General features: G+C 41.7%; 1 protein-coding gene across 2 annotated transcripts in view; it reads right to left on the bottom strand.

The window, feature by feature from the left end:
• Positions 1–20,887, bottom strand: part of MYH15 (myosin heavy chain 15) — a 71,189-nt gene extending 50,302 nt beyond the window's left edge. For both annotated transcript variants that reach the window (XM_019476196.2, XM_019476198.2), the window contains exons 1-11: positions 20,773–20,887; positions 17,297–17,440; positions 14,580–14,683; positions 13,826–13,969; positions 12,486–12,642; positions 9,146–9,173; positions 7,756–7,849; positions 6,177–6,194; positions 5,284–5,376; positions 4,390–4,453; positions 4,195–4,293 (exon numbers count right to left, since the gene is read on the bottom strand). In XM_019476196.2, coding sequence (XP_019331741.1) covers positions 4,195–4,293; positions 4,390–4,453; positions 5,284–5,376; positions 6,177–6,194; positions 7,756–7,849; positions 9,146–9,173; positions 12,486–12,642; positions 13,826–13,969; positions 14,580–14,683; positions 17,297–17,387 — 892 coding nt within the window. In that variant the 5' untranslated portion in view covers positions 17,388–17,440; positions 20,773–20,887. The remainder of the gene's footprint in view (positions 1–4,194; positions 4,294–4,389; positions 4,454–5,283; positions 5,377–6,176; positions 6,195–7,755; positions 7,850–9,145; positions 9,174–12,485; positions 12,643–13,825; positions 13,970–14,579; positions 14,684–17,296; positions 17,441–20,772) is intronic.
• Positions 20,888–24,238: the final 3,351 nt, after the last annotated feature.

The following is a 24,238-nucleotide window of genomic DNA, read 5'->3' as shown; positions in this document are numbered from 1 at the left end:
GCCCAGCTCCAGTAAGTACAACAGGAAACTGATCTGCCTTGGGGCCCAGCTGGGTTCATTCAGTTTGCAGTTTGTGAAAGCACTGGCATGCCTAGGGCAGCGTAACCCAAGCAACTGTGCTGGAAGCAGTGTGATTACACTGGCAGTAATTCTCATTGATCTTGTGCCCCAGGCACCTGTCTACATTCCTATGCTGCCCAGTGAAATGTTGTTGACCTTGGAATTTGACCCTGCCAACAATGGAGTCACTCAGCTCTCGATTTTCCTGTTCTACTGCTTTCTTCTCTTACACAGTGAACAGCAACAACTAAAAAACAACAACTAAAGCCATGTTAGAAAAGCTCCTGCTTGAAAACATCTGTGGAATTCCCATTCTTTGAGGCAAAATGGGAAGTTTCACCCCTCCTTGGTGGATTACATCTCTAAGTAGCAGATCACTTAGATCCTTCATAGATTGTAAGGGGCTAGAAGGGACCTTGGAAGATCATAGGGTCCAGCCTCCTGCACCAGGCAGGAAAGACAGGTAGTGTGAGGTGACCCCAGCAAGGTGACCATCCACAGTCTCCTCTTGAAGATTTCTAGGGTAGGTGATTGCACCACCTCTGGAGGGAGCTTATTCCACAGTCTGGACACCCTGACTGTGAATAAGTTTTTCCTAATGTTGAGACTGAAACAGTCGGCTAGGAGTTTGTGGCCATTATTCCTGGTTCTCCCCAAGGGCGCCCTGCTGAACAGTTGTTCACCGAGCCCCTGATGTGCTCCCCTGATGTAGCTTTCATTGAGTCTTTCCCCTCCCTCAGCAGTCAGAAATAGTCACTACTAATTTCAATCACTGGCAAGATTCCTGCAGACCATTGGCACTAACTCTGATGTGGAAAGTAAAAGATACACTGTTCTTGACAAGCAGTACATTTTCTCAGCATGAAGATTCATGCTCAGATCTCATTAGCAAAGCTCTTCCTTGGAACCTTTCCCCTAATCTTCCTTAATTAGGGCACAGAAAAGCTAAGAGGGTTAAGGGTTTAGTGGTTTGACCACTCATTGTCAGGATAATGAGACTTCAAAACAGATTATGATTTCTATTAAATAGCAGCAGTTTAATATGGGGACAAGTGATTCTTCAGTATACTACATGAAATGTTTCTTACAGTGCATGTTATTGACGTCAGCGAGCCCAGCGAGCCACATTACTTTAGAAGAATAGTAGTGATGACTTTGAAAAAGTTCTTAGAGATACTGAGAAGTTCCATTCATTTCCAACATATTTCTAGGGCAGGGGGGCCAACAAGTAGTATAAATGCCACAAGTGGCATGGGTAGGCTTTTTGTGGTAGGTGGCAAACTGGTAGATAGGGCAGGGAGCAGAAGGAAGTGCAGCAGATTGGGCAAGGAAAAGGCATTGGAGTGGCATTTAGGAGGAGAGAGAGAGGAGGTGTTCAAGGCATGTGTGTGATGCGCCCTCTAAAAAGTTTGCCCCCAACTGTTCTAGGGGACTTCTTGAATGCCAACAAGGATGGAATTTCAATGAACTCCCTACCATCCAGTGCAGGGTCTCAAAGGCCTGCAGCAAGGCAACAGCACTAGACTTGAGGAGGGCAGATTTCAATGAGCTAAGGAGACTAGTCAGGGAGGCACTGAGGTCCCAGAGGGGAGGGGAGTTGGGAGTCCAAGAAGAGAGGTCATTCCTTAAGGAGACGATCCTCCAAGCCCAAAGGGTGACAATCCCAAAGCGGATCAAAGGGGGCAAGAGTGCTCAAAATCCCCCATGGCTCACCAAAAGCATCCAGGAACATCTCAAAGCTAAAAAGGAGGCATACACCCAATGGAAGGGAGGGGCCATCACCAAGGAGAATTATACCTCCATTGTCCAAGACTATAGGGGGGCTGTTAGGAAGGCTAAGGTGGAGATGGAAATGGGACTAGCGACCCGGATCAAGGACAACAAGAAGTCCTTTTTTGAATACATAAGGGGTAAAAAGAAGATAACGGGTAACATATGGCCTCTGAAGGACATGCTAGGAAATCTGGTGGTTACACCAGATGACAAAGCTAACTTCTTTAACAATTTCTTTGCCTCCATTTTTTTGAGCAGGGACCGGGGCATCCCCCCCATCTGGGTCCCCAATGGACCCAGGGGAGGTGCTGCCAGGCCCAGGGTCAGTGAGGACCTAGTCAGGGAACTTCTGGAGGGGCTGGACGTGTTCAAACCAGCAGGTCCTGATGATCTCCACCCCAGAGTGCTGAGGGAATTGGCAGAGGTCATTGTGGGACCCCCAGCACAGCTTTGTGAGCACTCGTGGTGCTCTGGCGAGGAGCCAGAGGATTGGAAAAGGGCCAAGATAGTCCCCATTTTCAAAAAAGGGAGGAAGGAGGACCCAGAAAACTACAGGCCCATTAGTCTTACCTCAGTCCTGGGGAAGCTCTTTGAGAAAATTATCCAGGAGCACATCTGCAAGGGACCAGCAGGGGGGATCATGCTTAGGGGCAACCAACATGGGTTCATTTGAGGCAGGTCCTGTCAGACCAACCTGGTGGCCTTCTATGATCAGGTCACAAAATCCTTGGACACAGGTGTCACGGTGGACGTAGTCTTTCTGGACTTTAGGAAGGCCTTCAGCACTGTCTCTCACCCCATTCTCATTAAGAAATTAGGCGACTGTGGTGTCGATGCCTACACAGTCAGATGGGTTGCAAATTGGCTGGAGGGCTGCACCCAGAGAGTGGTGGTGGACAGGTCATTTTCGACCTGGAGAGATGTGGGCAGTGCAGTCCCCCAGGGCTCAATCCTCGGGCCCACACTGTTCAATATCTTCATCGGCGATTTGGATGAGGGGGTGAAAACCACCTTGTTCAAATTCACGGATGACACTAAGATGTGGGGAGAAGTGGGCATGCTGGAGGAGAGGGACAGGCTACAACTAGATCTAGACAGGTTACAGGGGTGGGCAGATGAGAACAGGATGGGTTTCAATATGGACAAATGGAAGGTGTTGCACCTGGGGAGGTAGAACCGGCAGCAGATCTACAGGCTGGGGAACTCCCTTCTTGTCAGTGCAGAGGCAGAAAACGATCTTGGGGTCATTACTGATTCCAAGATGAACGTGGGCTGCCAATGTGAGGACGCAGTCAGGAAGGCTAACCGCACCTTGTCATGCATCTACAGATGCATCACGAGCAGGTCCAAGGAGGTGATCCTCCCCCTCTATGCGACACTGGTCAGGCCACAGCTGGAGTACTGTGTCCAGTTCTGGGCGTCGCACTTCAGGAGAGATGTGGCTAGCATGGAGAGGGTTCAGAGGAGGGCCACCCGCATGATCGGGGGCAGCAGGGCAGGCCGTATGAGCAGAGGCTACAGGACCTGAACCTGTTCAGCCCCCACAAGAGAAGGCTGAAAGGGGATCTGGTGGCTGTCTACAAACTGGCCAAGGGGGACCAGCAGGCAATGGGAGAGTCCCTGGAACCAACTTCCGAGGGAAGTGGTGCTCGCTCGCTCCTACCCTGGGGGTCTTCAAAAGGAGGCTAGATAATCACCTAGCAAGCGTTGTTTGACCCCAGCACTCTTTCCTGCCCATGGCAGGGGGTTGGACTTGATGATCTGCTTAGGTCCCTTCTGACCCTATCAACCATGAATGTAATTATCTTCCACCTGTTTGTATATGCTATCATTCAACCCAAGCATTATACACATGCTAGTATTCTGGACAGGGCAAGGAAGCTGGGTTGGATTTGCCATATATATTGTGGCAAGTCCTTTTCCCCTCTCTTTGCCTCATCTTCCCCATGTGTAAAATGGGGCTATAATGCCAGAGGAGTGCTTTGAGGCTTCATATTTGCCATATGCTTTGAGAACTTGGCTAGAGAAATGGAATATATTATTCTTTTTTATATCTTGTCAAAAATATTTTAAAATCCCTCTTCAGTCTCCATTTGCCTATACTAATGCATAACATAATTTGCTATGCCTAACAGTGGTAGGCAATTCGGACCTGCACATCAGGAAGAAAACTGGTCCTCCTTGTCACAGCTATCAAAATAATCTCATTTTAGAAGACATACTGGTTAGTGGCATTTCATGTTAAGAGGCTTAATCTTAATTTATTTGGTGAATGACCATAAGAACCTTTTTGAACATAACAGCCAGTTTTCCCCTCAGAGATTTACTCATAGTATCCATGAGCCAGTCTCTTATTCTTACCTTGGAGTTCTTCTTTCTTTCCTGATAGGATTTGGTAGAAAATGTGATAACATCTTTCACCTGGCTGCTGGAAAATCACTCGGGATTTCTCAAGTAAATCTAGTTAAATAATGAAAAGTTCAGTAAGAAAACTTCTCTCCGAAGTTTTGGAGAAGAATTTGTTTTTCTAGAACAAGAGGAAAATTTGCTGCTTACATATTTCAATATCGGCAGATGACAGCTTGCCTGTGGTTCCAAAATGGATTCTGATAAATTTACCCTAATTTGTGCAAAAAAAAATCTAATTAGTGCAAATAAACTGTAAAAGGATACACAAGATACAATGCCTATAGAATCACTTGGTGAAGGGAGAAGATCATTTCTAAAGGATATTTAGTATCATGCAATACGATGGGATGTATTAGATATTACTAAATATTGTGCTTCATGTTTTTCAGTGCCTAAACTTAGATATACTTCTGTAATCCTCAAAACATTCCTAAGAGGAAAATAGTATACTCATACTCATGTCACACACAAAGATGCAGCCAGGTGCAAACAGCATGCTAGACAGACTTCAGCTGCTGGTTGCAGCTTTACATTATACCCCTTGCTTTTTCATTCAGTCAGAGTAATGAGACTCTCTCTGTCTCTGTTTCATGACAGGTCTCTTTTTCTATTTCCGTTTTGGATTCTTACCCTCATTCTGAACCTTCATACATGCTGCCTTTTTCTCCAGTGGGTTATCAAAGCAGTGTTGCTGTTTTCATGCTACTTTGCCCTTGAAATTTGCACACATGTCCACTGAGACAACAGGGCTCAACATCTGATTAAAATTTTACCCAAATTATTTAGACTTCATCTGGTGTATTCCCTGTTTTAATCACTTTCTGTCTCTGGATGGCAAAGGCCTGATAAGTGTGTGCATTTTATATAGTATACGCACACTTCTCTTTTAAATTAAGCTGCTCAGTGTTGGTATTGGTTTTGGGAGAGCATTTTTCCCTGATTAGATCCTGTTAGTTGTATGTCAGCTATCAACAATCTAAAGCTTTCCATGGAGGAAAGTGAAGGATATTTTATAAAAGTGATTATTGCATACAGACTTACAAAACGTGAGGAGTTGTCATTTCTTAGCGTTTTGGCATTCCCAAAGGCTTCTAAAGCTGGGTTTGCTTGGATGATTTGATCTTCCAAGGTTCCCTTGAATTCAAAGGATTCAATTACTATTAATATACTTGCAGAAGAGAAATACAGTTAGCAAACTGTATGTATATAATTACAGTCTGAAGCCTGACTGACAAAGTGACTTTGCTCATACCCGTAGTTTGCATGGTATAGATGGAGGACAGCAGCTGGACTCTCAACTCAGCACCGGAGAGGGCTGAACCCTAACTGCTCTCTATTGTTTTGTCTTCCAGAATTTATGCCTAAAAGCATTGGTGACACTGTCCTCCTTGGTCTTTACTTATGGTATGGGATAAGGTTATTGTTAAAGGGTATTTTATGCCTGAGTTATGCAAGAGGAACCAATGGATGCTACTGTGGATCCTTTTGGACCAATGGTCACTTGTGAATGCAAAGGACTGAAAACAGTGGCCTCTGAGGCCCCTTCCAGTCCTAGGTGCTTAATGACAAATTAGAACAAACACAGCAGTTTTACTGATGTGCTGCCATGTACCTCAATGTAAAACAGTGTATATAGAGGGACTAGAGAAAAAAACTGAGAAACACTAATAAAAGAGATCCATCATTACAACTGGTTGAAAGGACTCAAACTTCCTAATGTCTCAGATTTTCATTTAAACTATTTAACCACCAAGCTCCCATTTCAATTAGCCAATGACTACATCTTGAATAGCATAGCCTCAGAGGAATATTTCTACAATGGGACAACACAGACTGGAATGATGCTGAGCTGACGTTCACAAACCTACACTGACAGAACTCATTTCATGCTTAACTTGACATTTTAAAATAAAATAATGAAGTCATCTACTTACCCCAGTCCTGGTGGCTGGCTATTATCCGAAGAGCAACAGAAGGGAAAAGAAAAAGGGTGACAGAATGATTACTAATATGAAGGGAGGTCATGAAAGGCTGAAAGACTCCCAAGAGTCAAGAGATCTAACAAGCACAAACCAGGCAAGCCCTAAGAATATCCGGAGCACATGAACACAGATTCAGAGATTTTTGGAGGCAAGATCCACCCCTCTACCAGAACGAATCTGGTTTCCCCATGGAGCTGTCACCCAATCAGTGGTCTAGCACTTAAGTTTGGTGCCCAAGGCAAAGCCCGCAGCAGCAGCCTGCCATCGCCCTGAGCATAGATCTGGGGGGCACATCCTCCCCATGCTTGCCCGGGAGTGCAAGCAGCGGTGGGAGCCACCCATCCCCACACCCCCCAAACAAGCCGCTCACAGCTCTGCCCTGCACCCTGCCCTGGCTGGGCAGTGCTTATTGGCGCCCCTTTGCTTCAGCACCTGGGGCAGTCTACCCTCCTTGCCCCGACTTGCTATGACACTGTACCCACTACATAGCTGAAAATAGGAATGTGTGGGCCAAACCTCTCTTCCCTCACAGGTTTTTATCCAAGTTTTCTGCTAGGTGTCCCACATGTATTCCAACTAGAATTAAAGACAAACTGAATTCACAGAGAAGATGTGACATCAAAGGACAAGGATGAAAAGATTCAAGCAAAATCAGGCAAGTTTTAGAAAACTGGATCCCACTGCAGCTGGATTTGAATTGTTATATCCTTTAGTCATGGATAATGGAAATAATGGAGAGAGTTTTTTTACTATGTATTAAATAGACAAAATGTCCATCTTTAGGCTCTGGGTTTGTACAAAGATGCACCTACATATACCTGAATACATGCTAGTTTAACACATGATGTTGGTGACATCATCAATTACAGGTACAAAATTAGCAGATTAAAGGTAATTGAAGCAGTTGTTTAACAACGGACAGCAATACTATACAGCAAAGAAATGTGAACACGGTATTCAACTGGAACTTCAAGGCAGCACGTAACAAATTCAAATTGCAACTTAGGAGAGCTGGTTAACATTTTTTTCGTAGAGTTTTGGGGTTTCTTTTTCTTGGTCAAAAACAAACTTTGCATCACAGCAGTAATTTTGATGGGAATTTTTCCCGTTTTTACAACAAAAAAAAGTTTTCCATTTTTAAACCTATTTTTTTGCCAAAATCTGAAAAAAATATTGACAAAAAGTCCTTTTTTTTCCTCATGGAATATAAAAACACATGTATGATCAAATCTAGAACCTAATTAGGCCATTATGCCTGGAAGAGAGTGGCAATTCAGTCTTTAATAATCACAAGTAGACAAAACCCTAGCTTTGCTTTCCACCCTGAAAATGCAAAACACAGTTCCCCAACATCAGATGCATGCTGACTCAGAAAGAGAAATGATATCTATTGAAGTGTCAATATCTTTTGCCTGTGTTTTCAATAACTGTTATTCCAACAGCAGCTTAATACGCCTATGAACACTTGGGGTTAGTTTCATACAGTGAAATAATATTGGAATCAGAATGAAACAGCTCCTTCCATACTCACACTCTTTTTACCAGGCTCGCCAATAGCTGCCACCGTGGCAAAGTACTGAATGACACGTTTAGTGTTGACAGTCTTGCCGGCACCAGATTCTCCACTACAAAAAGAGGAGTGATTATAGTGACACTGTGAGAACGTCTGTAAGCGATCAGTTTACCTTGTACTCACTCATTCTTAACAGGCTTTGCTTAACTATTTACTGTTTCCTGCCATTATTGCCTGGGCTTTTGAGGGGCAACCACATATAATTAGGTTGGATGAATAGGGTTAAAAGTTCACCACGCCAGTAACTAATTATTTACTGGCTTGGGCTCAGATACTTTATTTAAAAATTCATAGATTCATAGACTGTAGAGTCGGAAGGGACCACAATGGATCATCGTGTCCGACCCCCTGCCCCCGGCAGGAAAGAGGACCGAGGTCAGATGACCCCAGCCAGGTGACTATCTAGTCTCTTCTTGAAGACCTCCAAGCTAGGTGATAGCACCACCTCTCTTGGAAGCCCATTCCAGATCCTGGCCACCCTTACTGTGAAAAATGTCTTCCTAATATCTAACCTAAATCCACTCTCAACTAGTTTACACCCGTTTTTCCTAGTCACTCCCTGGGGCACCCTAGTAAACAGCACGTCACCTATTCCCCATTGACCTCCCCTAATAAATTTATAGGAATAAATTCCAAAATTTGCACATTCTCCCTAAGGACATTAAATCTTATTAAAAACCTAAAGTCCCTGCACAGGAGGTAAGTTAATTTTATAGCCAATAGGGAGAATAAGACCTAGAAAGGCTTTGGTTACTGGACCAGTATCATACATGGAGCAGTTGAGAACTATGAATAGTATTCTAAGGCAACACGCTTTCCTGCTTGTGTTGGAGAGATTACGGCACATGCCTTGCTTTGATTATCCCAGCCACCTCCTCCCCTAGATCTGACTGCCTAGGCAAAATCCTTAATAGATTTTGTGATGGTGAAAGTAGCCATTTTAATGTGGTCTTCTCTATATTGACAGAACAGATACATCAAAAGAAAACATATAAGCAAACTTCTCCTATGCTTTTTTCAGTGCATTTTATTCCTCTTCTCAGTGGACCACAACTACTTGGCTAGAGATTAGACCATAATCCATTATGTCCTTGGTGATTCAATCCACATTGGGCATAGTATTGCCACCAGATGGCAACATCGATCACTTGTGTTGAGTTCTAGATGTGAAAGAATTCATTTTCAGTCACACTACACATCCAGTTTCAAGGTGTCATGCCCTTGGAGGATGATGAGCATTCAGAGGTTAGCCAAATGCCCTTTCCTCCCATTCTCAGACATTGCATTTCAGCAAGAATTATTTTTGCATTGACGGGTTCTTAACCCATTCAACAAGATCAAGACTTACGTGATCAGCATAGACTGATTCTCTCGATCTAAAGGAAAAACAAGAAGAAAGGTAGGTCAATAAAATGAACTCTTCATATCAGTAAGAAGTCCAAGGCACTACTTGGTATTTCAGGGTTGTTACATAAAGAATTTTAAAGTAATGTGAAACAGCAGTGGAAAGATCAATTAGCTCTCATCTTTTCCAACCTCTCAGGGACAGTGCAAGTTACCTTCCTATACTAAATATCTTCTCCAGTGCTTTGTCGAGTGATGTGCATTCAACTACTGCTTCTGGGAACTATGCCATAACCTGAAAGATCTCAGCAATAGCAAAGTGTTTCTCCTACTCCTCCTAAACATATATTTTTTCATGCCCATCTGCTCCTTCTGTTCATGCCTTGCTGGACCAACCTAAACAATTCCTCCTACTCAGCCATTTGCTCATAAGTTGCTCTTTTATAATTGTTCTTCTCTGTGTAGCTACATTGTCTAATCTCCTTTCTACATCCTTATTGTACTTAATATTAATATTGTTGCTACTTGAAGTATAATTATAACCGTACTTAACCACTACAATACATTAGCAAGTCAAGTTTAATTATAGACCGAAAAAAATAAAAAGGAGAGAGAAAGAGACTTTTGGGCCAAATTCATCTTAAGTTTCATTCCATTTACATCAATGATTTACACTCAGAATTAATTTTAATTTGGCCCCATTTTGAGCTTCATTGCACTTTAGGTAGCTGATATGCCAGCTTCAGTTTATAGACATGTTTACATTACTGTCTCCCTGTCCTCTGTCTTCTTCCACCATCTTCCACTTGTTACTCTTTTCCAACAGGTAAAAATGCATTACAAGTCACATGCTTCCATAATTGCTATTTTTCATTAACACCTGTAATAAGACTTCTCCACAGTAGTTGGCATGCATGCATGCTTCGCCACTGCCCTCTAATGGAAAGAATCAAAATTTGCTGAAATATTAATTGCATTGGCCACTAAAACAAGGGTGGGCAAAATGCGGTTTGTGGGCTGGATTCAGCTCACCAAGCAATTCTATCCGCCCTGTGGCAGGGCCTGGGCCTGGGCAGAGCCGTGATCCACTTCCTGTACATCCCTGCAACGGGCGCTGATTCCATGGGTAGGGGTTGGCCTCTGCCCAAAGAACCGGTGCCTGTTGTGGGGAGTGGATTGTGACTCTGTCCCAGGCCTCAGCCCTGTGCCGTCACCTCCCTGCAATCCTGGCCCCAGCCCTGCCTCCCTGTCCTGCTCCTGGACACCACTCCCTGCCCCATCCCAATCACCCAGCTGACCTGGATACCTGGTCTCCCCCTGCTCCATCCAGTGATCCTGGTGGTGGGTGCAGTGGGGACAGGCCCAGGGCTGGATAGGATCAGTTGGCAAGTCCCTGCCCCACCCCCTCCCCCCACCACCAGGCGGTGTAAATAGCAGTGACAGGGGGCCGAGGTCAGGAGGTCAACAACCTCCACCCCACAGCCCTCAACAGTTCACCAAAACTCTTTAAGTGGCCCTCTAGGACAAATAATTGCCCACCCCTGCACTAAAGGATAAAATATCTACTACTACTGATTGCTAATGAGATTTTTTTCATTCACTTACATAGCAGTCCATGTGGACTGTGTGCAGAAAACCCAGGATTCATTCCATTTATGAGTAGGTGTTCAGATAACATGGCAATAAACACAGTACAGTTATAGAGATAAATGAGTGTACAGCCTAGGCATTTATATAGGGGAAAAAATAAACAAAACAAACCCAAAAGAAACATGGGTTTTCTTACCTAGACTCCAATTTTAATTCTGTTTTAGTTCCCCTGGATTTCGGTAAAATCCTCTGGAACTAACCACTGTTAGAAAATGAGCTAGCATTCCCACAGCTGCAGAAATATCAGAGGCCCAATCTGAGCTTTGATTGGAGGATTTTAGACAGGTTACATTAGAGCAAATTCAGATACTCATTCAAATATTATTAGGTGGTCATGACTCCAGAGCGGAGGTTGAATCTGGACTTCCATTTTAACCCCTATTTCCCCCTTTTTGTGCCTTGATTGGAGCAACTGATTTTTTGGCACAAAGAAATGCCTAAGCTAAGCTCACATAATGGTTTTGTGGGGGTTTTTTTCCTCCCAAGAATTTGGAAGTTACAAAATTAAAGAGTTTCATTTTATACTCACTCCACAAAGTTTTGTCACATTTTTTATCTCAGCGCTTCTCCATCCATTATGTCTATTTGTTTTCCCCAGTCCCCATTTTCTGCAGAAGTAGATTTTCAGAGTTCCAGGAGTCATATGTAGAGATAGTCCCTCTTTTCATAATAGCACAGAGTATTATTTAGGAATTCTCATCATCAAGGAGTGGAACCAAAGTAGAAAGAGGTCAGACCAGACTGAGACAGTTTTATTGCCCTTGAAAGCATTTGCTTTCTATTCCATGACTGAACAAGCACACACTTCTTATCAGAAAACTTGAACAAGCCATCTGGGGCTTTGTATCTCTGTCTCTGACAAGGAGCTTTAAACAGGATCAGATAATTTTAGAAAACAGCAAACTCATTCCTTTTTTGGGCTATGTAAAACTTGTCCAACTCACTCCAAGAGGGTGGGGAGTAGGGCAAAACCAAGGCTATTGTATGATAGGACTAAGTGCAGAATTTCCGTTTTATTTGATCTTCCTCACTCACAACAAATAATTGCATGGATATGAGTACTCCTCATTGCAAAGGAGATTGCCAGAGCCTTGTTTGCCTTGTTTGATTGCCTCTGGGTTAAGGCTCCAGCAAAGGGTTTTGGAACAGTCTCTTCTTGATGAGACAAGAAACATCCCATCTCAAATAAATATGACACTTTTGTGCAAATATTTGAGTAAGTGCCTTTAACAATCTGCTTTTCATGAACATTTGCACAACTTGATCATGCACATCCTGGGGAAAACTGAACACAAAAAGAGGGCTATGCATACGGACAGCCATTTTATTTTTAAGGTTGAGCAAATGCTCATGGACTTTCTGGGGTGTCATACCATTTGTAGTACAAACTAGGATAGATTATTCTTCACAATTGCTGGATAGAAAGGTATTAGCCTCATTTCCCAGACAAAGTGATGCACAAAGAGTAAGCGGTATACCTGTCCAAAATCACACAGTACTGGCAGAGACATGAGGAGAATCCAGGGAGGCAAATTCCTAGGCTCCTCTTTTATAGTTTATTCTTTTTTGTATAGCTAAATACTAATAGGGTTTCTGATTAACATGTCATAAAATTCTGTCCATTTACAAGTCAGTATAAGCCACATGGGCAAATAGGATGAAATCAAGTTTTAAAAGCACATGCTGCTACTTACTGCGTAACATGTCATTGTACGCATTATCTGCAATGGAGAAGATGTGAGGAGGGGCTTCAGAGCGTCTCTTTCCCTTGTATGCTCCCACCACCTCTGCCTTGTAGACTGGAAGCCATTTGTAGGGATTTATAGTCACACAGAATAAACCGGAATAGGTCTAAAAAAAGAACCCAAACCCGAAAGTAAAGAAAGGAGGAAGAAAGAGGATTGAGATTTTAGAAGGAAAAAAAATCAATCAGGTTTCAGTGTTTTCTGTATCAGTACTCAGTTTTTATACATTGCTTCACATTTTTAAAGGGATTTAGGCATTTTTCTGCTCAGGATTGTAAGGCCCAAGCCCACTGAGTGTAATTTCCCTTTATTCACAGATATTAAAGGGATTTACAAAGGAAGGTTAGAATGATCCTGGTTTTAAAGATGACAAGCTAAAGAACAGAGGGACCAGATTCTGCCCTAAGGAGCCTAAATAGACATCCTCAATTATAATGAGGTCATGTAGTTGGGTAATTAAGCTTTCTGGTAGAAAAAAAATCAGCAAGTTGATAATTGCAGTGGAATCACTGTAGTGTGCTGAGAACAATGTTTTCTTGATTATATCACCTACTTGCAAGCCAAAACTGTAGTTTCAGAGAGGTATGCACATGTGCATACCATGAGACGTATGCAGAAAGCATATCACTATACAAAGATCTGGTACAGGAACATTTTATCAGAATTTAGAAGGGGGAAAGTGGGTTATTCCTCCTTTGTCAGAAAACCCACACACCCGTGGATTTCAGTCAAACATGTTACTGCCAAGCTGCGGGCCAAATTTAGGTTTATGAAGTTAGTTGCTATTGAAGCTCATCCTGATGCTGACAGAAACTGTTAATTTCAGAAAGTTAGAGAACCAGGAAAGAATTTAGAGTGAAAAAGAGGAATAGGAAATAAAGGAAACAAAATGGATGCGCTAAAAATGTAAAGTTCCATGGAATAAAAGTTAAACATATACTTTAAATTTTGAGCCACTGACATGTAAGAAACCAGCAAATCCCACTGGTTTGGAAGGCCATTGATTAGCTTGGAGAGTGGCATAAAGTGAACCAGCTCTTCAGCTTCCCTGGTTTTCTTTTCCTTCGCTCACAGCTTCTGAGAGGATAAAAAACATTGTCTCTATTTATTCAGGATTTTTCGTTAGTTAGCTTGTTTTCCAGATACAAATTGACTTCAAACATTTTTTTCTCTGAAAATGTAACTGAAACCCTCTATTTTAGGGTGTGTCAATTTGGGAACAAGTGGTTAGCATTGCAGCCTTTGAGGGCTCTACTTCAAAATATATTGGTTTTAACAGTGACTCTTACATAAATCATCCAGTTGCTGTAGCGTCTTTTCAGATTGTACAGCACAGATGCCTCATTAAGGTGGGTCAGCATTGCCATGTCCTCAATCATATCAAACTTGGGGGGGTTCATGGCCTGCACATCATCTTCTTTTAAAGTGAGGGTCTGCAAAAAAAAGAGATGTATGACACTGCTGGCAGCCAGCATGGCTCTCTGTTTCTGCACATATCCTACATTGTGATATAGGTCCCAGTGAATCCACCTGGCCTAAGACCATTCCCTATTTTAAGTAATAGGTGTCAGATGAATATAAAGCAAAGGCACAGTGGAAGGTAGACAGGTGATAAACAGATGGAGAATGAAGTTGTAGGATCATGGAACTATTTTTAAGTACAATAGTGTTTCATTTTTTTTTGTAGGGTTGGAAATAGGGTCCGATGGCTGCAAACTTTGGCTGATAGATATCAAAGAAGAAATAAAGTACAAGCTATTAACTGCTTTGGTTCTATTTATCTTTACTATCATGCTTTGGTTTAATTTTTTTAGACTTGCCTCTATATTTCTCTTTCCTTTGGTTATTTTTTCAGATGTCATTAATGTTCACAGTACAACTGGTTGCTAGTGCTTGTCTTTTACAGTGTATTTTATGGATGGTATAAATGAAGTAAGAGCTGACCTAGTTTCTATTTACTGAAACTTACTCCTCAGCCCTCATTAGGTGAGGATTAATATTGCTCAACTCACTAGTCAAATAAAAAAAATTAAAGTTTCATACATTTCCATCCATAGTTTCAACTGTGGCTTTGCCACCGCTGCACTCTTTAATCTCAGCTTCAACGTATGCTTTCTTATCATCAGGAATCCAACATTTCTTCTTCCCTATAGAATCAAAGAAACAAACAGTTTATAGTATTTATTCAAATGAAAGCAATTAATTAATCTTTGCAAGTAATATCATAAAGATTACTTTCATACTGCAAGTGTACAAAACCCCTTAGTCTATACCACAAGCCAACTGCTTAACTTTGACCAATATGAACTGGAGTTGTGTGGGTAGTTAAAGGATAAAAAACCTCAACATATTGTGTTAATGTTTCCCTTTTGCAAGTACTGCTTTACACACTTAGGGAGCTTTTCATAGATTTCATGGACATTATGGGCTAGAAAGGACCTCATGAGATCGAGTCCAGCCCCCTGCCAGATGCAGGAAGTCTGCAAGGATCAGATGATCCCAGCAAGATAAACATCCAAATATGCCTTTTGAATGAGCCCAGAGTAAGTGCTTGCACCACCTCTGGGGGGAGTCTGTTCCAGACCTTGGACAACCAGACTGGTAAGAAGTTTTTCCTTATATTGAGTCTGAAACAGCCTTCTAGAAGTTTGTGGCTGTTAGACCTAGTTATCCCTTAAGGAGCCCTGGTGAAGAACTGTTCTCCCACATCCTGATGCAGGCCCCTTAAATATTTACAGGCAGCCATCAAATCCCCCCTGAGCCTTCTCTTCACCAGGCTTCATCAGGGGAACATTTCAGAATCCATAATTAAGCCTCAACGCTCCCAGAAGGTAGGTAGTCTCATCACCAATATACAGATGGAGAAGATGAGATGTTAAGAGAGTCACCAGAATTCAACAAGTGAATCACTATCAGAACCAAGAACAAATCCCAGGTTGTTTAGCTTCCCAGCCACATTTTAACCACATTTCCTGGCACTCTGTTACAAGGGTGGCCAACCTGCAACTCCAGAACCACATGTGGTTCTTCAGAAGTTAATATGCATCTCCTTGAATCTTTGCACAAGGACACAGTGACCAGCTTTCTTCATCTTCTCCCAGAGGGAAGCTGGTCCCTGTGTGCTTGTGCAGAGATTCAAGGAGACGCATATTAACTTCTGAAGAGCTACATGTGACTCCAGAGCTGCAGGTTGGCCACCCCTGTAATAGAGTGCAGAAGATGTCCAGAGAATGCCTTTTACTGTTTACTATCAAAATACTACATGTTGCTTGTTAACACTATACACTATTTACCTCTCGCTTATTTGTGTATATATGTTTCTTACCATACCTGAAGGTCCTCCATGAATAGGGGTTTCAGGAAAAATAAGATATGGAAACAAGTAACTTAAAGTGAAGTCTACAAACTAAGAGGCTGTCCTTATACATAGCATAGTTACTTGAATCCAGGATGAAGTCTCCCCTCCCCCCCCCACAGTCAACATAGCAGGGGAAAAGCCTCATCTTGGATTCAGGTACCAGCCTGGCACAAGTGACAGCTTAGCTCCAGCTTCACTCCTGTGCTTCATGGCTGAAGCTGGAGCTGAGCTGCTACTTGGGCTTGGCTGGAACAGCTCATTTGGTGGGGGAGTGGGCTTGCTGCTGTGGAGAGTGCAGGGGAGACTGGGGGGGGGGGGGTCCCACACCCTGCCCCCGAGCCAGTGCCCACCCCTCAGCCCCCTGCTCCCCACTGCAGCTCCACCTCCTACTCCCCCTCCCCGCAGCTGCCCCTTCCCCCCTTACCTTCTGCTCTGGTCCCTCCAGCCCTGGCCTGGCCTGGCTGGGAGCTGCCACCGCTTCTGCTTAGGAGCGGCTGGACCAGGACTGGGGCTGTCACTACTGCTGAGTGCCTCAGAGCCAAACCAGAGTTGCAGCAGAAGGTAAGGAGGGGTAGGAAGAGTGGGCATGGAGTGTGTGGGGGAATAGTCACAAAGGACCTAAAGCAGGGGTCAGGCACAGGTGTGATAAGGGGCAAGAAAGTATAGAGGGGCACATGGCAGAGGACAGATATCAAGGGGAGCAGGCACCGGGGGGATAGACACAGGCACAGAAGAGCAAGGGTGGGGATCTGGCCCCTTGTCCCCTGCTGCTGCTTTCTCCACCATAGCAGCAAGGGAACATATATAAGGTGGCTTTCCTCAATTACATTCTACCAATGGAAAATTATAAAGTCTATTTATGGGGCGGGTCATCTTAAATTCAAAGTCATCTTGAATTTGGATAAATATGATACAGTATACACAAGCTGTTATTGATAAGCTGATGTACACTTATCTAAGTATGGGGATGGTTAAGGACTGGAACAGGCAACCTGGAGAGGTTAGGGAATATCCATCATACAATATGTCTTGATATGCAATGTAGAGGCTGATTAAATATAGAGACATCTAGTTAGTCCAAGGTACTGTTTTTCCCCTGGTCTAAACAGACACATTTCAGTGTATGCTACATTGAAAAGCTTAGTCATAATGCACCTTATTGGTGAATCCAATTAAGCATGGAGTTCACCAGCTAAGGATCTGCATGCACTGCAGTCACATAAGCACTCCAGTACAGTGTAATAATACCTGAGTGAGCTTTCACTTGGCTTGTGTGGGCCAGTAACCGCAGAGCTGCAGGAGCATGGAGTTCAATGTGGGCTAATTTAACCAACTTCTTCATGAGTGCAGGGTTGAACAGGCCAGCAGCAGTTGCCAGCCAATTACAGAGACTATATTTTACCTTCAAATGCCACAGTTTGTAACTTCATCAGCTCGTTCTCACTCTTCCTGAGGAAGGGCGCAGCCTCCCCAAATTCTGACATGTGCATCATCTTGGCAAGTTATCAAGGTGGCGTAGCCCAAAGAACGAAGAAGAGGATCTAGTCTGCAAAACACAAAGCAAAAATACCCTTGTTTCTTAACACATTTGAAATCTGATACAGAACACACAGAATAAAGTGGCAGCAAGAGTGTCTAATAATTTCAAAAAAGCAAACATGTCAAATAAAGATTCTTGGCTAGAATAACCCTAAAAAGCCTTGCAAGCTCTTTGGAGTCAGCTGAATTCTGCCTATTCAATAGTCCTGGCCTAAATCATGCTTTTCTGCCTGGGAGAATTGTCTCATCTTTTTATAATACAAAAGATAAGCTATCATTTTACATCAAATTTAAAAGACAAGGAAATATTTCAACTCTTTCATATGAAAACTCATGCAATTCACACAGCCTTGTTTGAGAGTCGTTTATAATCAGGGACCATTTAAGACTGGGATTTTTCATAATCACTTAGCATTGAGCTAATTTCCAGTCAAGTCCCTGGGTGTTGGCAGGGTTATTTGGAAACTCCCATTGCATCTCCAGGGAGTTAATACACACACTCCCCATGCTTTAGGTAAGTGTTTTCTTGGAATGTCAGTTCAACAGGGTTCAGGGCCCTTTTAATGTCAACTGTTTCACAGTTTTCTTGATTTGGTCTAGTAGTCAAGCTTTTGTTTTTTTTTAGCTACTGTTACGGTCATCATTTTACCTATAAGCTGTAGTCAAGGACCCCAATTTCTGTGTATCAACTGCTGGCAAAAATGTGAGCTGCAGAAAGCCAAACATTTGCACTTACCCTGGTTTTCTTTATAGAAATATTTGCTCAGTAAATTCTGAAGCTAAGAACTCTAATCTTTGCTGGGGCAAGACTGAGCTGAGGAAATGTGTTGACTGTGCAAGGATCAAAGTCTTAGACTCTCCATAACATAACACTTAGAATATAGTTTGAAATACAGTTTAAGAACTTGGTTGTATGGTAAGCAGATGAAAGTAAAACCATTAGAACTGAAATGACCATCAGGCTGAAAATTAGACAGCATGTGGTGTACAGTCGATTAAGAGACTGATATCTAACATAAACCTGTCATCATACTGTAAGGCATATAGGGCATTTATACACATGCTTCTGGGGGGAGGGGTATGGACAGACTTTAATTAGAGCAGCTCTAATTAAAGTGACCAGATCATCATGTGTATCAGCATCCCTGCACTGGAAAATGGTGGCAGGGGTGCTTTAATTAAAGCCCATCAAATGAGTGTTAGTTAAAGTGCCCCCGCTGCCATTTTTCAGCATGGGGGTGCAGATGGATGTGATGCTGGAGTCTGCTGGAGCGTGGTAATTACCATGCTCCAGCAGACTCAATTCATCAAGTCTGCTCTGAATTGCAGTGTGTCAGAGCACCCTCAATGTACATGTATAGGCACCCTTAATTACTTCATGATGCCTTTATTTTCATTGCTAAGAAAATGTGTTACTTGAAGTCCACTGCCATTTTTGTAGTGAGAACCTCTTAAACAGTGCAAGTCAGTGCAAAGAAACGTTACCCTTTAACAGCTATATCTCATTCAAAGTGTCTATTAAAATGGTTGTGCACTCTAGAAAAACAGGCCAAAGTTATCTTTAGTGAAATTTCACTGAAGTGGAGTGATGAATTTGTTCTCCTATATAAACATTTTACTTTTCACCAAGGTTAGATATGTTATTAATATCTTTTATATTACCCTGTATAAAGCCCAGTTGGATTGGGGAACTAATGTGAACAAGAACCCAGGAAGGAACAATCCCCCTGCCAAAGTCTTGTCTATCAAACATAATCGGTCTTCTCAATTACTTTGTTAAAATCAAGAGGTCATAATTAATTGATATTTGATGACTGCATAGTTGATTCTTGCAGATATTCACTTGGTCAGCTTTACTTTCTGTGCCAAGACTAATAACTGAAGAGAATTTTTCAAGATGCTCTTGCTTGGTTTCAGGTTTTGTTATTTCTTGTTCATTTATTTTATGGGATTCTCATGAAGTCAAAAGTCTTCATCAACGCAAAGTAATTTTCTGAACATGTTCCATTCTGGACAGGTTCCCTATCCAGGCTCAATTGCTGACAATTACTTCAGTGTCAATCTGAGCTGACTGCAAATCCCTGTGGAGATTTTACTCAAAACCCTCATGACAGTCTAATTTGGCAGGACCTTGTCACTGTGGAAGGATAAATCATAGAAGCAGTCATGGCATTACAGAGAGTTATGAAACTATATCAAATCATTTTTTAAACAGAGTTGTAACAGAAGGTACAAGGAATGATAAATGTGCACATATGAGTCCATTTTTAAATTAGCAAATTAGCAAATTTGATTCTGGAAATCATCTCAAAAGCCCAAATGTAAAACAAGTTACTGCTACACCATTCACTTTATATGTACTTCTGTCCTGCATGGAAGTGAAAGTAGTTATGAAAGTAGGTTTTCTTTCTTTCTGCAGTGGAAACTATAAATCCATGGCCAGTCAGCAAAGCTAAGCATTTTATACTGTTAAGCATTTTATACTGTTAAGGAGAAGCATTGCTAAAATTAGCAGAAAAGACCTCTCTGTGCCAAGATCCACAAGATGCTTTGAAGTCATTATTGTCAGCAAAGATGGGAATGATACCATCTTTAGGGAACTTGTTAGTCAGCCCGCCCTAATATTAGTAATAGCTTGCATTTGAACAGTGCCTTTATTTGCAGGGTCCAAAACACTTTATAAACCAGAGTTATGCTTGAAAACATCCCTGAGAACTAGTGTTTCCAGTTCTTAAATGACATAAAAAAGAAGTTAAGTGACTTGCCCAAAATCACCAGTCAGTGGAAGGTCCAAAGCTAGAAAGCAGGCGATTTAGTTTGCCCGTTCCTTGTTCTCAACTTGAGCCATTAGGCTACAGTACTAGTGAAATCTGATTTGCAAATCTGTAGGAGCTTTGAAGGCTGGCCTAGTATAAATTTGAAGTGGTACCCAGCAATTCTCAAAGGATAGTGGCTCAGTTCCTATTTAAACATGCCTTGGATAGCTGATTCGCTTAAAAATGTGAACTGCATTATTTATAATCTTGCTGAGATGTTAAGGATGATGGAAAACAGGACTTGAATATAACAACTGATGAGTTCCAATCAGCAGCATAACAAGAGACCTCAAGTTTTCATAAAAGACTTGGTTCAACTAGTTCCAGTTGGCTAAATGAACAAGCAAATGTTAGCTACCAACATTCTCAGAAAAAGACAAATTTGCTACCATATCATTTGCTACCTTACCATTATGTGCTTACTGACATCATTGCCAAAGCCTTAAAATCTTAAGCTACATAAAAAACAAACGAGCACAGTGGGCTATACATATACTCCGAAGGAAGAAAGATTGGTACTTACCCTGAATAGTAAAGAAGGAAACTGTCAGGATTCTGCTAGATGCAGGCTTATATACCTGTTCTTCAAGGTCACTGATTATAATGATTTAAAGGCATCCATAGTTTTCCTTTGTTTCTATATTTACCAGCTTGGCTCTAGAAAAGGAGCCAATGCTCCAGCAGCGTACTTTTGTGGTTAGGGGTCTGGTGACTGGAGGGAGTGGCTTGCAGTTTAGTTGTTTCCCTGTCCACTCCATTCTTGCTACACGACTTCATGAAATAATTCTCGTTTCAAACTGCAGGTATTTTAACAAAGGCAATTATTACTTGTCCTGGTGCCTGATAATTTAATTGCAGTTGCTTTAAAAAAGAGAGAGAAAAAGCTATTCAAGTTATTTTTGAGAAAATAAATTGTAAATATTTTTTATTTACAGGACAAATCATGGAAAGGGGAATTTGGTTTTCTGTACACATGGAGACCAGAAGACAATACTGCCTCTGGATAGCCATGAACTCAAATCACATCTCCTGAGTCTTCCTTGAAACACAAAACAATCTTCCTTCCTCTTTGCATGGTGCCAGAGTCCAAGCCAAAGCCCAGGACTTGGGAATTTCCCATCATCTATGAAAAAAGCAGGACAATGAAGATGGTCAAGAACACACTTTAGTTACGAGAAATTAAACAATTGATAGTAAATAAAATAGGCACCATACTTAGTAGCATAGGAAATATATGCACAGGGAGCCTTATGTTTAAGAAGGTCCATACATAGGACACAACCAACATGAGATTTACCCCTCTTATGCTAAACCCAATCTTGACAATCAGATGCCCAGATCTCATTTTGCTTCATCGCATAAATAGTTCAATGAACTGAAATATATTGAAGACACTGAGTATTTTGGCTCACCAGCACAGCAAGATATATGGGTGGCTTTCTGTTCTAATATCATGCTACACATGGATCAAGTAGAATATAAATATTGACAATAATTTTAGTCAGGCTAAGTATATTAAGCTGTAGAAAACTGAAATCCAAGAGTTAAAATAAACAAGCTAGCATCCAGCGCTGTATTCCCATATACACATAAGGAAAGTTGTTTTAATTTATAAGCAGACAGAAATAAAAATACATGCTACATCTGGCCTTTTAGCTGCTGTTATGCTGGACCAGGCAATGATGGGTTACATAAACAAAGGGATCTCCTGAAGAGACAAACTTGTAGCATAGATAAACAAAAAAGAAGAGCTACTCATGTGCTTTGAGAATCTGGGTGTTTTACTGACAAGATATTCTTAGTATTCTGGGAAGGTTCCTAAGTGATAGAGAAACCATATCCCATAGTAGGAAAGATGGGTTTCTCCATCTGAATGAAAAGAACTATGGAGAAAGAGATGGGTATTTATAAAAAGTGGATGAAAAAGTTTCAATAGGCTTTTCAGTTTGGCTTCTACAAAGGGGATGTGCATGTCAGCCAGGTGTTATAAGTCCCATACAGACCAAACTACCAAGGCAGCTATATTTTTCACATATCCATTAAATCAGCAGTGCTCTCAGTCTCCTCACAATCCACACATCTCTAACCCATGCTGTGGCTCAGTTACTCTCTGGCCTCAAAGATTTATTCCAACACTTCATGGTATTTTTTATTTTTTTATTTTTATTTTTTTTACATTTTGCTTACTGTAACCAGATTTCATGCTTTGAATTTAAATCATTTAACTGAATGACTGGCTCTGCAAAACTTGATCGGAAGCTCCTAATATTGCAATTCAAGAAAAGGTACATTGCATTTATCTTCTCAGTTAATGAATGCATCAGGAGCCTCCCCAAACCAGAAATGCTATATTTCCTATCATTCATGGGCATGGGACATCTTGCACACTTCCCCATATCTCCTTTCATAGTCCAATAGCAGTTGTATTTTCAAATATAGAATTTGATGCTGAGAACTTCTTGGTTCAAAAAGGGCTTTTTACAGAAACTGTATTGTGACTTTAGCATTTCTTGGTACCACCCATTCATTTAATTCCAGTTACGCAATTGTGGCATCATCTCCCAGCTCCTCCACCCAAGAATTTTCTCTTAGCAAAGGGGCATGCAAACAGCTGTTTCTACACAGCTGATGCCAATATCTTTTCAAGGTTTCTGCCACTTGAACGCAGTATGAGTAACAAACAAGTCAAGCATGATAGATTTGTATTCCATGCAATTCTGACATGGGTGGTCACTGCACTTCTGTTATTCTTGCCCTTCCCAGGTCTTTTCTCTTTTGTATTAATGCAGACAGGAATAGACGCTGCCTCTATTCCTTGATTAAATTTGGTAACGATGACAAACAAAGGCCCTTTTCCCCACAAGGCTACATTTAGAAAGGTTAATGTTGGTCACTATTTCTCGAATGGATGGCTAGGGCTGGAGCAGGAACTCTGATAAGGAATCCTTGTGACTAACCTATTTTTAATAACATTACATATTAGAAAAGAATGCAATAACGTTTATCTTCTCCAGACACAGATAGTGTCAGTGCAGATGCCATGGTCTTACTCAGGTTGTCATCTGGCTTCTGTAAAAGCCCACTTCTGACACTTTATGGCTTTTTTAAAAACAAACAAAAAACAAACAAAATGCTTTTAGTTGAGGCCAGCAGCCCCTTAAAAACAACATACTTTATACAGCCTATTCTCTAAAATCATACCTCTGAAATAAAACAGCTTTTGTTACAGCAAAGAGAGCTCTGCAAGTTACATAGAGATGCAATTTATACTAAATGGATTATAAGTGGATTGGATAAAAGTTGCATTTTGATTGACTCACTCTAATGCTGGAAAAAAATAGGCATTTTAGGTGCATCCCACTGGGAGAAAACAGGAGATTTAGAACTTATCATTCAACTGAGGGCACAACTTGAACATTGTTTACTGCTGGTGGCGCCCCCCTGGTCCAGGAGATGAATAGTGGGCAAAATGACCTAAAATGAGCTGGAGCAGTCTTTGTGCTCTGCAAGATATAAAAATCATTCACAGAGTAGTCACGGCATAGAGAGAACAACATTAAGGCCTTGTAGGATGGGAAATTCATGGGCATCTTTACTGTTGCAAAGAAACTTGGTTTAGCTGTTTCAGGATATGCACTCTTGAAGACAATTTTTGGAGGGGAAACAGAGATGGGCCAGAACTAATGCAGTTGTACACTGGCAAAAATAGCTAAATACTTGGGTATTGGGTCCAAGAGAAGAGCAGCATAAACAATTAAATTCTGTTTCATCATTCCTGAAGAATGATAAAACTGGCACTAAATGTCACACATACAAAATTCAATTACAAGCATTCATGGGGCTTGGACAGCAAGATGCCCTGGTTGTTATATTACAAATGCTTAAGACTGCTATACCAGTGTCATTAGCATGGAAAGGTTTATGTTTTCATGCCATAGACCTTCTCCAGCACCATTTGTTTCAGGCAGCATTCTAGGACAACACTGAGT

Source organism: Alligator mississippiensis, chromosome 1 (genome assembly GCF_030867095.1).
Source record: "Alligator mississippiensis isolate rAllMis1 chromosome 1, rAllMis1, whole genome shotgun sequence".
Classification (NCBI taxonomy): domain Eukaryota; kingdom Metazoa; phylum Chordata; order Crocodylia; family Alligatoridae; genus Alligator; species Alligator mississippiensis.
This window is presented reverse-complemented; position numbering and strand designations above follow the sequence as displayed.